The 15398-nt window shown below is 41.9% G+C and overlaps 1 protein-coding gene across 4 annotated transcripts in view; it reads left to right on the forward strand.

Annotated features, from left to right (window-relative positions):
• AMOT (angiomotin) overlaps window positions 1–15398 on the forward strand; it is a 74321-nt gene that overhangs the window by 39743 nt on the left and 19180 nt on the right. For all 4 annotated transcript variants that reach the window (XR_009538527.1, XM_060138287.1, XM_060138290.1 and 1 more), the window contains exons 9-10: window positions 7025–7174; window positions 7908–8098. Coding sequence is in view for 3 of the 4 variants with exons in the window: in XM_060138287.1 (XP_059994270.1) it covers window positions 7025–7174; window positions 7908–8098 (341 nt within the window). In the remaining variant the exon portion in view is untranslated. The remainder of the gene's footprint in view (window positions 1–7024; window positions 7175–7907; window positions 8099–15398) is intronic.

A 15398-nucleotide genomic window follows, 5' to 3' on the forward strand; every position in this document is an offset into this window, starting at 1 on the left:
GTGTGATAAACATTTAGTAAATATCTGTTGAATGAATGAATCCACACTTGAACAAAATCTTATAAAATGACTGCTAATAGAGTGCACGTTATAAGAGGCTCTAGGGAAAAGCAGCGATCAGGGTCAGGTAAGATTATTCAGGAAGAGCTCCTTGAGAGTTTACTGATATGGTGAGGAAGGATGAAGAAATGATCAGACCAATACAAAGGTTGATCATTTGCATAGTAGGCCTGGTAGAATTGTAAGGCAGTAGGAGCCTAGAACATTGACAAAGGCATTTCTAAGAGGCATATCTAGGATGGACAGGGGACAATGAGACAGTAGATCGGGGGGTGAATTGAAAAATACCAAGTGGTTTAAAATATGGATGAGAAAGAATAGCTGTGGTCTAAAGAAGTGAGAGAGGAGGTGTAAAGTTGCCTTCGATATATAGTAGGTACCTAATCAATAGTAGTTCAGTGGATGTGCTAGCAGTAGATTGCTTTTGTTCTTAAATAAGGCAGTGCCATAATGTTCTACTCGAGCAAGTCTGTTATAGCAATTGTATGTCAGATGGACTGATTGTGCGTGTGTGTATGTGTGTGTATTCATCTGTGCATAGGTGCTTGTGTGTAGATGGGAGAGGGCAACAAAGTAAGAAGATCTATTAGGTTATTATTCTAATCATTTAGTTGTGAAATAAGGACTTAAACTATGTAGGCTATGAAAATGTAAGGAAATGAAAGAATATGAGAGATGTTATTTAAAATTAAGATATAGTGACAGATTGGATATGGTGGTCAAAGGAAAGAGGGAAGAAAGGACAATAATTCCAAGATTTGGAGACTGGAAAAACAGGATAAATGATTATAATGGCTGAACTATTGAAGGGATAGCAGTTTGGATAAAGATGAAAGCACATTGGGGCACATTGTTTCAGAGTGAGAAATCTTGCCCTCAGCTAGGGGTCTGTGACTAAAGAGAGTAATAATAACATTAAAATATGAATATAAGCAGTTGTGAGAATTGTGGCATGAAGGAAATCTCCAGTAGTGCTGAAGTGGAGAGCAGGGTTTCTCAACCTCAGCATTATTGACATTTGGGGCCAGATAATTCTTTGGTGATAGTGATGGAGGAGGCTGTCCTGTGCATGGTGGGGTGTTGAGCAGTATCCTTGGCTTCCAGTCACAAGATACCAATAGCAACCTACCCCCAGATGTAACAACCAAAAATGTCTCCACACATTGCTAAATGTTCCCTGGGGATAAAATCACCCCCAGTTAAGAACCATCAGTATAGAGGTAAAAGAGTAAACTACCATAGATTGGACCTTTGGGGTATAGCAGGAGATGGGGATGAAATTGGAAGGGAAGGTGGGTCTAAAAGATCAAGACAGAAAGTAAGAATGATTTAAGGAACCACGTTAGGAGAACACAGGTTTAGGGAAGCTAGGGAAGGGAGGTTTTGACAGGTTTTTGAAAATTGGCATTTGGTAAGAAAATTTAAATGGATGGAATGAGTTCCCCCATTCACTGAGTATCTAGAGGGAACTCGGTTCTGGCTTCTTCTAGAGATCTGTGGGTACTTGTCTCTACACCAGAACCACTACCTTGGCTTTAGAAACTTTTCAAGTGAACTTTCACTTCCTTGAACACTAAAGGCATAGAAAAATAAATCATCTAGGATCCTATAGAGAGTACACACGTTATGTGATCTGTCTCTTACATGTACATACACACAAACGAAGGCAGGACTTTTATGGGGTTTTTTTTACCTCCAAGAATATACCTATATAGATTTCTAGGATCCCATTTTGTCCAGTCCCCTTAGTTACTGGTCAGTGTTGAAGATGAAAAGGGGAAGCTTAGATTCATAAAATATTTGTGAATTGAAAGACTATTAGATAGACATCTGTCTATCCTACTGTTGCTGGTTTTTTGTTGCTTTTTTTAAACTTCTTAAAACCTAGTGGGCAAGGCGTTCCTAAGAGAGAGAATGCCATATCCAAAGGCAATGAGGGCTAAAATACGAGGGGGTCCTCGGGAACCTAGAGTTATTTAACCATGCTGAAGTGTCAAGTGTGAAAAGATGATGGAGTGAGGTAAGATGGGAAGCCCATTCTTTAGGGAAAAAAGACAAAGCACAAGAACATATATACAGTAGACCCTTGAACAACACTGGTTTGAACTGTGTGAATCCACTTAAATGCAGACATTTTCAGTAATAAATACTATGGTACTACACGATCTGCCACTGGTTGAATCCCTGGATATGGAACTGTGGATATGGAGGAACCACATATATGGAGGGCTGACTATAAAGTTATACATGGATTTTCGACTGCAGGGAGGGTCAGCACCCCTAACCCCCATGCTGTTCAAGGGTCAACTGGATATTCACATGTATCTTCAAAGATGTAACAGTCTTTTTCTTGAAATTTTTATGTAGAACCCTCATTGTAAAACACATAAAAGTGGAGCCACTTGCTACAACTCACCCATTGTAGTGGCTTCTGAAGCACTCCTTAGAACAGTAGGACTGTGGAACACAGTTTGAAAATCACTCCAAGGGCTGGCACCTTATCTATAAAGGAGCAGATAGTACATATTTTCAGTTTTGTGGACCGTAGAGTTTCTTTTGCAACTGCAACTCTCAACTCTGCCATTATGGCAGGGAGGCAGCCCTAACCAATAGGTAAATGAATGGGCATGGCTGGATTTGGCCCACTGCTGACCATTTTGGTTTGCTGACCCCCCAAAACCCCCATCATTTTTTTTTAACAAATGGGGACTCTGAGGCTGAGAACAGGGAAGCAAATTGCTATTAAAAACAGAGCTAAGACAAGAACCCAAGTCTCCTGATTGCCACCTTGTTCCTTTACCTTTCAATTTGCTGTCAAATAGAAATTCCTGGGGTGTGCGTGTGTGTGTGTGTGTGTGTGTGTGTGTGTGCGCGCGCGCACGCGCACGCATGCGTGTGTGGCAGGGAATGAGCTCTGCCTGAGTGTCTTTAGTTAAACAGTACCTTTGACTATAGGTAAAGTATCTCTCACAAAGTGGAGGTGCTCTCTAAATCGTGTCATTTTGAGAGAATATGGTGTCCTTGCAGCTACTCAGTACTCTCTTCTAATTGTATCTCCAGTGAAAGGCCTTGCCCTATAAAGATATCTGAAGCTCTGTTGCTTGAAGGGTTTGAGGCCTAGTGTTATATGTCTTCCTGGGGAAAAATAGCTGTGTTTTTAATGTCTTAATTGATGTGTTAATTAGAGTTATTGAGATAATGAGAACCATGTCAAGGCTATCTGGAACGAATGTTCAATGTTGAGAGGACTAGAGTATGTGTGACTTGGGATTAACTTTTTCTTTAAAAAAGAAAACTGTGCACGTTTTGTGCCGGACACTCTACTAAGCACTTCATTTGTTATCTCATTTGCTCCTTTTAGAGGTATATCAAATGATCATCATCTCTATGTTATGTATGAATGAGTAAAGGGAAGTTCAGGGAGATTAAGTAGCTTTCCTCAGGTTGCATACCTAGTAAGTGGGGAGCCAACATTTGGACTGGGGTAGCCTGAGGCCAGAGCTCATGACCTTAACGATTTTACTGTATGGCCTCTCTCTTTACCTAGAAGGAACCATTGACATTTCTGATGGCATTGAAAGGTGAAGTTGGGGATCTAGGATGTCTTAATTACTGAGCTAACATTTGAGGAACTTAGCACAGGAGATAAGTTTATAGAAGAGAGGCAGAAAAGGGGATTTACCATAATGAAGGAAAAAGTGAAGCATATAAAGTTCAGGATAGTACAGGTGTTAATAAGCCGCATAGACCTTTGTTCCTTTGTATGTATAGATGAGATCTAGAAAACATAGAATATGTAACTTAGAAGATAGCCTGCTTTGTGGATTGCATCTTTAGAGGGTCTTGCACTGGTAGCTTCCAACAGTTGTCCTTTTGTACCCTAAATTACCTAGGTATTAAGCATTTACTAGGTGATCTTGGTGTTTATGGCTGAGCTGCACTTTTTCTTCGTCCTGTATATGGGTATTGTGATTCATAATTGGACATAAAGTTAAGAGATTCGTTAGGGAAGATGTAAAAGTTTCCCTCAGAGAAAACTATGATAGGCAAAGCGTTTGGGGAATTTTTAAATTATCTGGAAAAATTCCTGGGGATTTGGATATTATGTTGTAAAATCTTCTCTTTTATTAAAAGTTATTTTGGGGACTTTAATTTCCATGACTCTTGGTTTTAATATCTGCAAATGTCCTTGATTTTCCATACTACTAGATGGTTATTTGGATCTGCTGACATAATAGATTGGCACTTTGCACAATAAAAAAAAAGATATGCAAAAAAAAAGGAAGTAGAAGAATTATGCCAACAATAGAGGTCCTGGTACCTTGTGGAAAATCATCCCAGTGGCAAAGCACGATGGGATTTTCCTTGGCCTGGTTTGTGGAAGTTGTCTGACTTGTGTGACTATCTTCAGCCAACTCAGAAAACTCTCTGGGCCTTTATTGCTTTTCCCTTCCAGACAGTTGGCTCAGTGACTTCCACTGCTGGGGATTCCTTAGCTAAGACATTGAGGATTCCTTTCTCAAGAAAGGCAGGGCATAGAGAAATACACCTAGTCCTGAATGCTTATTTTTCAGTTCTCTGAGCTTACGTTGCAGTACTTTACCATCAAGGCAAGAACTGCATACTATCTAACTTTAATTGCCTTTAACTATAACTCCCGTAAGCCTCAGTAATTATAGTTAACACTGTCTGCATTAACATTGCACTGCTCCCCTAGGGTTTTCAGAGCGATTCACAAATAAGTGCATTCAACTTTAAATAGCTCATCAGGATTATAGAACCCAAAAGGCAAAGGATGGAGGATATTTCCTGCTCTCCAATTATTCAAAGCTTAGCAAATAGGAAGGCAGAGGCATCCATGGCCTAAAGGTCTTGATTGCCCTAGTCAGTGTTATTACAAATAGTCGCATATCCCAGGAAAGAAAGGTTTAAGCTTATTGAGAGGATGAGAATGGCAATTTTTGTTTCTTTTATTAACTAGGGAAAGGTCTAATGGATAAAAACATTTAGACTTATAACTCACCTCAACTGGTTTACAAGGCTAGATTGAACTAGGCCTTGGAATGAAAGGAAATGTCAAGAAGTGTAGCACGAATTTTTAAAGTTTTCCCAGTCACCTAGGCAAGGCATAATGCAAGTCTGGTAGGAAAATATAAGTTTTCTTCCACCTAGAGAAAGTTCAGCAATTCTAATTTGGAGAGAGAGCAGTTATAAGACAAGGAGAGTTTCCGCATTAGCACATGCCATTGCTGTCTGAGTGGACATTCTAGAGAGCAGTGATTTGGACACATTACCACGAAGGTCTTACCTGGTTTCTGCAATGAGGGTGTCAGGTTGGTTCTGCTGGTCTGGCCCCAGCTAAATGGATGTGGGCAGTGCTGGTAAAGTGGGTAACCTCTTACATTGCAACTGTCTATCTAGGTATCTCAAGGGCTTGAGAATTTGTTGGAAAGTTAGAGTTGAGCTGAATTCTTGAATTTCCTTTGGACCATGTTATCAATAATATTTTCACATTTAAATCTTAATAATGAGAGTATCCCTAACCGCAGGTTTCACGAAAATAATAATAACAGATGTGACCAGCTTGGAAGAATTTCTACTTTAGAAAGAGTCCATGCGTTGATTTTATTAGCAAGAGAGGCACCCGCACAAGTATTATAGGTATGAAGAAGCACCATCTGCTCATTCCTAACAATTTGGGAAGGCTGCACTTTCCCCTATCTTCTTAGGTGTTGAGGGTATGTATGCCTTCTTTAAAAAGCTCTGAAATTCTCTTCATTCCTTCATTTCAACAGAGTCGGGGATTTACCATGATGGGATTTGCCTTGGAAGTTACAAGGGTACAAAGAACTCAAACTCTTAGTCCCAACCTGCTTCTACCTTTGTTTTTGGTTATGGTTCATAAGCTTGCAAAGAGGAAGAATCATATTTGATCTCATTTAGTCTTAGATTTGATTCATTACTTTGCATCTTTAGATATCTTTAAAGGTCCCAGAGTGATAGTTGAGAGATTATGGTCCAATGTTATCAACTCAGGCTCATGAGTGAGGCAGAAATCGCAAGTGACCTGTGTTCTTTTAATAAGAACTGGGGGAGGGGGCAGTGCTGGTCAATAAAGAGACTAAAGATGAACCATTGCATGGCAGCTTCACTTTTTTTTTTTTTTTTTTTTGGCTACACCGCGTCTTAGTTGCAGCATGCGGGATCTTCATTGCGGCACGCGGGATCATTAGTTGCGGCGTGAGGGATCTAGTTCCCTGACCGGGTATCGAACCCATGCCCCCCGCATTGGGAGCGCAGAGTCTTAACCACTGGACAACCAGGGAAGTCCCAGCAGCTTCACTTTTGAGGAGCAGAAACATTCCAGGAGAGCAGTGATGATTACATCGAGTAATTACCAGGACTGTAGAGTTCAGAAAGACAATTCTGGCCTCCCTCTACGTGCAGCAGTTGACCACCCTTTTTCTCTCACTTGGAGAGGAGACAGCTATATAAAGTGGGTAGGCTTCCTTTCCATTCCGAATTAAACTCTTCTCCCTGGAGAGCCCCCCTTTTATTTTTTTAGCATTCCCCTACTATAATGACCAAAGTAAGATATACCCTCTCCCAGAATATTACAGTTTATAGAGTGAAGAAGAGCAGAGGTGAGGACATCCATAAATGGGAATCTTAAGAGCTTGCCATCTAAGACAGACTCTACTGATAGAAATAGACTTGGGGAAAACATAGAGATGGGGAAGGAGGGAGAGATGAAAAAGGAGCTCGTAATTCCTATCCCTTGAGACATTATCTGTATGGGAAATACAAGGCAGCCCGATACTCATGAAGGACCTTCTTGCCATTCATGCTTTTCTGGAGCTGGACAGGAAGAGATCTAAACACAAGGCTGGATTTGGGGGCTGTATAACTGACCCTGTTGTTCTCTTTCCTTCTATCTTGTAATTCTCCCAACCTGGATTTTCAGCTGAAAAAGAAGCAAGTGTACGTAGATAAGGTGGAAAAGATGCAGCAAGCTCTCGTACAGCTCCAGGCAGCGTGTGAAAAACGAGAGCAGCTGGAGCACCGTCTCCGGACACGACTGGAGAGAGAACTGGAATCCCTCCGAATCCAGCAGGTATAGAGAACGTCAAGAAAATGAGATTGCTCCTGATTGCTTATTTGTCAGATAGTGTCTGACATGAGAATCCAAAAACACACTCTTACTCATCTTCAGGTTTTTTGCCCCAACTGATCTTACTCCAGGGCGCCTCCCAATTGTAAAGATGAAGTTGGCTTCCTTAGCTTCCTATCGCAGCAAAATCCTTAATGCCTATTATCTTGCACTTTTTGTTTTCATATGAACCCCAGAAACGGTAGGCCCTATAAGAAGTGAAGATACTATACAGATAGACTCCTGGACATTTTAGGATTGGAAATGGTCTTTAGAATCATTTGGCCATATATCTCCTCATTTTTAGATGAGAGAAAATCAAGACCCAGGAAAGGTGGCATGACTCCCTTAAGGTCATACAACAAGTTTAGGGGCAAGGCAGAGACCAAATCCTAGATTTTTAATTTCCGTTTCTATGGAGAACCATGCTGGCCGGCAGGGCTAGTGATTTTTAAACCATTGATCCACTTTCTGAGCAGCACGACCATTTGACACGGCAGGCTCCTTTCGTGATCGAGAGTCTCGTACTCAAGCCCGAGGTAGAAAGTCCTATGAATTCCCCTTGCTTCTGAATCGGAATCCAAACTGAAGTGGCTTGGGCAGTAATCCTTTCCAAAAATGAGGGCTCTTCAAATGGGACTCAGCCACTGTGGTCCTAACTCATTAACATCTGGGGTCTCGGCATCTCCTCCAACAGCGCCAGGGCAACTCTCAGCCCACCAATGTTTCAGAATACAATGCCGCTGCACTGATGGAGCTCCTTCGTGAGAAGGAGGAGAGGATCCTGGCCCTGGAAGCTGACATGACTAAGTGGGAGCAGAAGTATTTAGAGGAGAATGTGATGAGACATTTTGCTCTGGACGCTGCGGCCACCGTAGCTGCTCAGAGGTAAGTAGCTGGCTGGTAGAGCCCCTGAATGAAGGGCAGGGGTGGTGTGGAGAACAGAAAAGTGACTGATGAATAGACTTTCCATGTTTTTTTGCCCATAATGTTGTTTCTTTTTTCTCAGTTTCTGCTTAAGTGTGTGGTTTTTGTTTTTTTTTCAATCTGGTTATGCAGAGACTGAACAACTGTGGGGCAGAGGGTCCAGGATTTGTAAATTAAAGTTACTGACGAACTTACTGGAATCATAGTTCAGCTTTCTTCAGGAGCCAGAACACTTGCAGATGGGGTCAACTGAACGTCCGCACACCTCCTTCCCCAAAGCCTCAGGTTCTTTCAGCCACATGTGTAGGTTTCTTTGTTTAGCCCCAGGACTGGAATGGAAGTTTCTCCAGAGAAATGCCACTCAGAAACTAAATGTCACTCAGGAGTGGCTACTGCCATTTGATAGCTCTGGCTTGCCCAAGGTATGCCAAAGACTGTGCTGAACATGAATCCATCCCTGCCCTTTGAGAAGGTCTATATTTGAAGCCCACATTCTCTGTGCCTCCAAGTTCATCACATGTAAGCAGTCACATTCCATTTGGTAAGGGAGAGAAAGTGGCAGGAGGCGTTTTCATTTTTTGCCCTTTATGTGTTCCCCTTTTCTCATTATAAACATTTATTATTGCTCTTTGGAGGACACAGTGCTCTTATCCAGTTTGTCTCGCTGCTGTTTGTAATCATCAGTTGGGAAAGAAACAAAAGCTAAATTCAAATCAGGAGATGATGTGGATTGTTGGAGATACAGACAGGGCCATGGTCTGGAGTTGGGTCTCTAAAGCAGGCTATAGCATATTGCACCCAGATAGGTCTCTATCCAGAAAGTTATTAAAAACCATGGCGTTGTTTTTAGCATTCTCCTAAATGCGGTGAGCCGGCAGAGTCTGGCAGCACTTGCCAGACTTTGGGTTGGAATATGTGTGTGGAGGAGGCAGTGGATACATTTATTTTCGAGTCCTTCTCATCCCAAATCAGAGGAAGGTCAATGCTTAAAAGCTGGACTGGTGGTTTGTAAACCTATTCCCAATTCTTCAGGAAGACATCTTACGTTTCTCTAACATGCTCTGTCTGTCTCCAGATACCCCCTATAAACCTTAAACAGATTGAAATTGCCTGTGCCTTGATTTTGAGGTCCTCATGGGCTTAAGCTTACCTGTCTTTTTTTTTTTTTTTTCTGAGAACGGTGTGCTCAGTCCATGCCAGTGTAGTAATAGAGTGCAGAGAAGCCCCAGCTGGGCCGGAAGATGGTTGATAAGTTTGTAGGCAGCTTAGAAGCAGAATGAAGTGTAATGTTAGCTGTTGGTTCCCAAGAAAACACCTGTGCCCAGTGCTTGTTCAGAGGTTATTCAGGAAACCCTAACACTGACAAAGAGGTGCAGGGCATTTTGGTCATCTTTGAGCAGAAACTTAGAAAGATACAGCTCATGAAAGTGTGCGGTGTAAGAAAATGTTGGAAAGCCAGGGTTCTTGGTGCTGGGAAGTTCACTGTTGAAACTGACTTCAGAATAGACTCCAAGTCAAAATGCAGGAAAGCTAGGAGGTTGTCATTTGGGGGCCTTGTATAAAGAAACTACCCCTTTCCTTCCTCCCTGGAAAATTTTGAATATTGGGAGAATCCCCTTTCAGATGGATTTCTTTCCAGAATCTGTTGGCTCCCATAAAATAGATTTAATTTAAATTGAATTCCTTTAAATCACCAGGTAGAAAGTTTCCATGCAATCACTGTTTTCAGTAAATGCTTATCATTTAATATGGTAAAAAGCAGTCAGTTCCCACCTAATAGGAACACTTAGTAATAGTTTCCCGGACAAACATTCCATATCTGGACTGTGTACCTTTTGATGCCTATTAATACAACCCACAGAAGAGACTGAGAGATTGTATTTGAATTCCTGCAAAATGAGAGAATTGGACTAGGTGATTGTTCCAGACCCTTCTATTGCTAAGATTATACTATTTTTCCAAAGATTTGCTTCTTATGCTCTGCCACGGAGATTAGTTTCCTTCTCCTCCTTTCTTTCTTTCTTTATGAGATTTCAAATTTGGAAAGTAACATTCAGAAAACTTTGTTTCAGAACCTGTGGGCTCTTCTGCCTTCCCTTCCAACATCTCTTCTTGCCATTTCTTTTCTGTCCAGTGATTTCACTTTCCCTCCTCCCAACCCTAAATGTACTGACCAAGGTTCTGTTCTTCACCCCTTTCTGTAGTAAGGGCTTTATATTCTATTTTCTTCCAAAATAATTTTTAAGTGCCTAGGATATTGGCTGCAGATGGAAAGTGCTCAACATATGTTTGAGTAATGAAGGAAGGAAAACAAGAAGAAAAAAGAAAGAGGGCAAAAGGAAGAAGTAACAGAAGAAAGGAAATGCTTTCTAACTCTATACAACTTAAATCCTTAAATCTAGTGCCACATTGTACCAGCCTGCTCAGTTTCTGTGTATTCTGCTTATTATTCTGAGATATTAAGTATCTCAAACTTAATATATTTGTAAAATAATAGCTCATACATAAATAATAAGTTGTGCCATCAGGAAATGTTGCTGGGGTCATACAATGGTAGTTGTAGAAATTTTTCAATTGAAGTACTATTCACATCTTTAAAAACCACTTATTTTAAGTGTCTGGTTTGGTGAATGTTGGTAATTGTATATAATAATGTGGCCACCACTACCGTCAAGATAGAGGACACATTCTAAAGTGCCCTTATGCCCCTTTAACTTGATCCCCTCCTCCCATGCCTGACCCCAGACAACATCTGTTGTCATTGTAATTTTGCCTTTTCTAGAACGTCATATAAAAAGAGCCATATAATATGTACTTTTTCTGTTTGATTTCTTTCACTCAGCATGATTACTTTGAGTTTGCTCTAAGTTAATGCGTATATCAATAGGTTATTCCTTTTTATTGCTGAGTAGTGCTCCATAGCATGGATGTACCACAGTTTATGCATTCACTTGATGATGGACATTCGGATTGTTTCCAGTGTTTGGCCACTGTGAATAATAAAATATAGATTTTTAATATAGGAATAGACATCTGTCTTTTCTCAGGTGAGAAGACATATTGGGTTATCTGTTTTATACCCATTCCGGCATTTTGATTCTGTGAAGCATCTCTTGTCAAAGGGAAAGCTGTCAATGCAAGAAATCACATGTAGGGCTTCCCTGGTGGCGCAGCGGTTGAGAGTCCACCTGCCGATGCAGGAGACACGGGTTCATGCCCCGGTCCGGGAAGATCCCACATGCCGCGGAGCGGCTGGGCCCGTGAGCCATGGCCGCTGAGCCTGCGCATCCGGAGCCTGTGCTCCAAAACGGAAGAGGCCACAACAGTGAGAGGTCCGCGTACCGCAAAAAAAAAAAAAAAAAAAAGAAATCACATGTAGTGGTTACTATATAAGGTACGCTTCTAAGCGCTTTACAGTTATTGCTTATCCTCACAATAATTCTTTGAGAGAAGTACTGGTATCCATTCTACGGATGAGGAAACTGAGGCACAGACAAATTAAAGAATTCCCCTAAGATCACACAGCTACTAAGAGGCAGAAGAACCAGGACTTAAATCTACATTTTTGACACCTTGAGTGCTCTATATACTCTGCTGCCTCCCAGATAGGATGATTTCAAAGATGGTGAAATAGGGAGTATTACCTGTTCAACAGTTACTATTTGAGGCTTCTTATTTAGTTTCTTAGACTATTATAAATAATCACAAAAACATGGCCTATATTATAACTTCATATTATTGTGTTCCTAGAGTATTCCTCTCCAGATGCTTAATGTAGATGAGGGAAATTACTACCAAGTAGGAGTTCACCTCAGAAGAACTGATTTGGCAGTGCAGATTTTTAGTTTCAGCTCACAAATGGTGATTTATTTCCGAATAGCAGCAAAAAGATAAAAAGATAACACACCCGATCAACCAGTAATTTATTTCTTTGCATTTACTGAATCAGGTTGTTACCTTTCTCTGAATGTGCAGTGTTTCACTTTTATTTGGGACAAAGTAAATCTGGGAAAGAAGGAAGTAAAGAAAGGGAAAGCAGAAGGTAGAAACTGGTCACACACGTGACGCATGTCTACCTAGTCTTGCGTTGTGGAGGCCTTTCTCAGGTTCCGTTCCCTGCTTTCTTCTCATTCTACCTTCTGTCTTAGTTATCTTGTTCTCTACTATAGCTTCAAATAGTAACTCTGACATCTCTAAGATTAAAGTTAGAATTTTCAACAACTTGTTGGATGGATATTGTCATATGGCTATCCATAAGACACTTTAAGTCCACTGTAACTAAAATCAAAACCCATTATAGGGCTTCCCTGGTGGCGCAGTGGTTGAGAGTCCGCCTGCCGATGCAGGGGACACAGGTTCGTGCCCCGGTCCGGGAAGATCCCACATGCCGTAGAGCGGCTGGGCCCGTGAGCCATGGCCGCTGAGCCTGCGTGTCCGGAGCCTGTGCTCCACAGTGGGAGAGGCCACAACAGTGAGAGGCCCGTGTACCGCAAAAAAAAAAAAAAAAAAAAAAACATAGGCATTTTCCAAAAAGAAAGAAAGTTCTCCTTGGTTTCCTATCACAGAAAACGAGCAGTATGCCGTCTTTTCTAGTCATTTGAATTAGAAACAACAAAGTCCTCATTCATTCTTCCCTCTCCCTAACACCCACATTTAAATAGTCTCCAAGTTCTAGCAGTTCTGCGTCCTGTAGCCTGTTTCCATTTCCCTTGCCACTTCGCCAGGTCCTGTTTTCAATATCTCTTGCTGGGATTATAACCTTTCTGACTGGTCTGCCCGATTCCAGTATTATGGCCCCTCTAATCCCTCCATTACATTTCAGCAGAGATAATGCTGTCTTCCTGAACCACAGCTTGGATCATTTCATTCCCTTTGAAAAGCTCTAATAAGCTTCACTGCCTATTGGAATAAAGTCCAAACTCATTTCTGTAATAGTTAATTATTTACTTTTTCCCCCTCCCCTTGCAAGTTCCGTACAGTCGGGGACTAGTCTTATCCATGTCCATCCACTCTCCAGCCTCCCAGGAACTTCAAACACACTGCTCCACTCATGGTTGAGTTCCCATTTTAAATAAACAAAAGGGTGCTACCGATAGGAAAAAGATGGACTTGAAGTTTAAAAGGCCGCTAGATGTTTTAATTAGGAGGTCATGGGTGACATTCTAGAAAGCAGTGTAAGTAATGTGACGGGGATAACTTCATCAGAGGAAGGAGAGAGAAGATGACTGGAGGAATAGTTGCCAGAAACCATTTACTTAAGAATTTGAGGTGCAGGATAGTAATTCAGGGATAATGCGGTTTGGGGTCTGTAGGTTGTCATTTCAAGCCCAGCATCTCTCTACTGATGTGCTTAAGGGTAGGCTCAGAGTACTGGAAGTTAGCAGGCCAAGTTGCTCCCTCAAATGCTGTGCCTGCTTGCTTTTGCTTAAGCCATTGCTCAGTAGCCCCAGTCTTCTAGAAGGAAGATTGATGTTGAAGGCCGTCCTGGCAGCTCTGTAGGAATTCACTAAGTGCCCCACATTTTCAGGCTCCATTCCTGAGGAGTTCACAGTGTCCATATCAATTAGCTGGCAGGCCTCTGTGTCCCCAGAATGGTCTTTTATGCAATGAAAGTGGCTCCCCCAGGGACAAACCGTACGCTCAAGTCCCCAGTGTCCGTAGACACTGTGCACTTTTAAAAGAGGCCTGCCTCTGAAGCCTCTGCCATCACATTGGAACTCTGCACTGCGGGGATCGCCTCCAGGATCATACCAAGAGCTGGAATTCATTCAGCTCATACTCTCTTGTATGTTATTCTCTTTCTACCTACACTTTTCTCTCTTAATAATAACTTGTTGAGTGTTCTTACTGTGCCTGGCACTGCATGTTTTACATGCACACTTTCATTTCATCCCCCCCAAAATCCCATGAGATATAAGTATAATTATTATCTCAATTTTGCAAACAAGGAGCCTGAGGCTTAGAGCAGTTAACCCAATTCCTGAGCTCGTAGAGTTTGTTAGTGGCAGAGGACTAGGGAAAGTGGAACTTGACCCTGGCATGGCCTATAGTCAGGGCCTGTGCTCTCAACACTACACAATGCTGCTTCCTCTTGGGTACTTTGGAACACGGGGGCCATTCCCAGTAGGACTACAAGCCAGTGAACTGCACTAGAGCAAGTGTAGAATTCCGAGATACTAAAATATTTTGAATTTAGCAAATGATGAAAGCCACTGGGGTCCTTTCCCTTCTTGTTCTCCAGTTATGTCACCATTCAAATGAATTGTTTCCGCCTTGCATATAAGGTGAAGCATTTTGGGGAACAGTAGTTTTGCAGAAGCTCACCCAAATTCCCCAACTTTAATACCAACTTTCTGCCTCTTCATTTCCCTGCTCCTTCACGGCCATCTGCACTGGTCACAATCTCTATGCTAACAGGACGTAACCAGCTGCCAGCAGAAGAGATGCCTGGAGTTCTCCCACAGATCCTCATTCTCAGAGGAAGTATAATGCAGCAGTGCCAGTTCATTGTTTCCTCAGCCTATAGTCTGGTTTTCTTTAAGACCAATATAATTACATCAACATTCTTCCTGAACTCGTTTTCTTTCCCTCCAAGTTACTCAAATGCGATCCAGTTTTCTTTCTTCCCTTCCCTCTTTTCTCTACCACTAGTTCTAAATGAACTAAAGAAAGATGCATGACGTCACTTATCAGGAGGGTATAGGATTCCCATTATGTCTTTGACTTGTGCTGTTTAAACATCAGCCTTGCCCATGGGTTACATCCTTTCCCCTCCTCTCCCCTCCTCTCCTTTCCTCACTTCTCTTCTCTTCTCTTCTTTCTCTCTCTCTCTCTCTCTCTCTCTCTCTCTCTCTCTCTCTCTCACACACACACACACTCTTCTCCTTATTAATTACCCCTTGAGTTAATGGCCTGAGACACTTTCAGATGGAACATGATGGTCCCTCATGCAGTTGGGACTCTGGCAAGAGATTAGTCACTTAGTTGGGGGAGACTCATTGATTTGGCACTTGAATGTTTCAGATATAGCTTAGATAGGAATCAAGGGGCACGGACTCAAAGGCCCTGCTTCTCACTCAGCTCCCATGCCCTACCTGAACTTGGCTATTGACATGTCTAGAGTTCATTTCTAGCAAACACTCAGGTGGAGTTACTGCTGTTGAATGTAGGAATAGCTCTTTGGTACTTTCTCTGACTTCCTTCAAAGTCTAGCCTTTTCCCCTTCATGACTGTCATGAGAATAAAGTGGGCATATCTCATA

Source organism: Lagenorhynchus albirostris, chromosome X, assembly GCF_949774975.1.
Source record: "Lagenorhynchus albirostris chromosome X, mLagAlb1.1, whole genome shotgun sequence".
Taxonomy (NCBI): Eukaryota; Metazoa; Chordata; class Mammalia; order Artiodactyla; family Delphinidae; genus Lagenorhynchus; species Lagenorhynchus albirostris.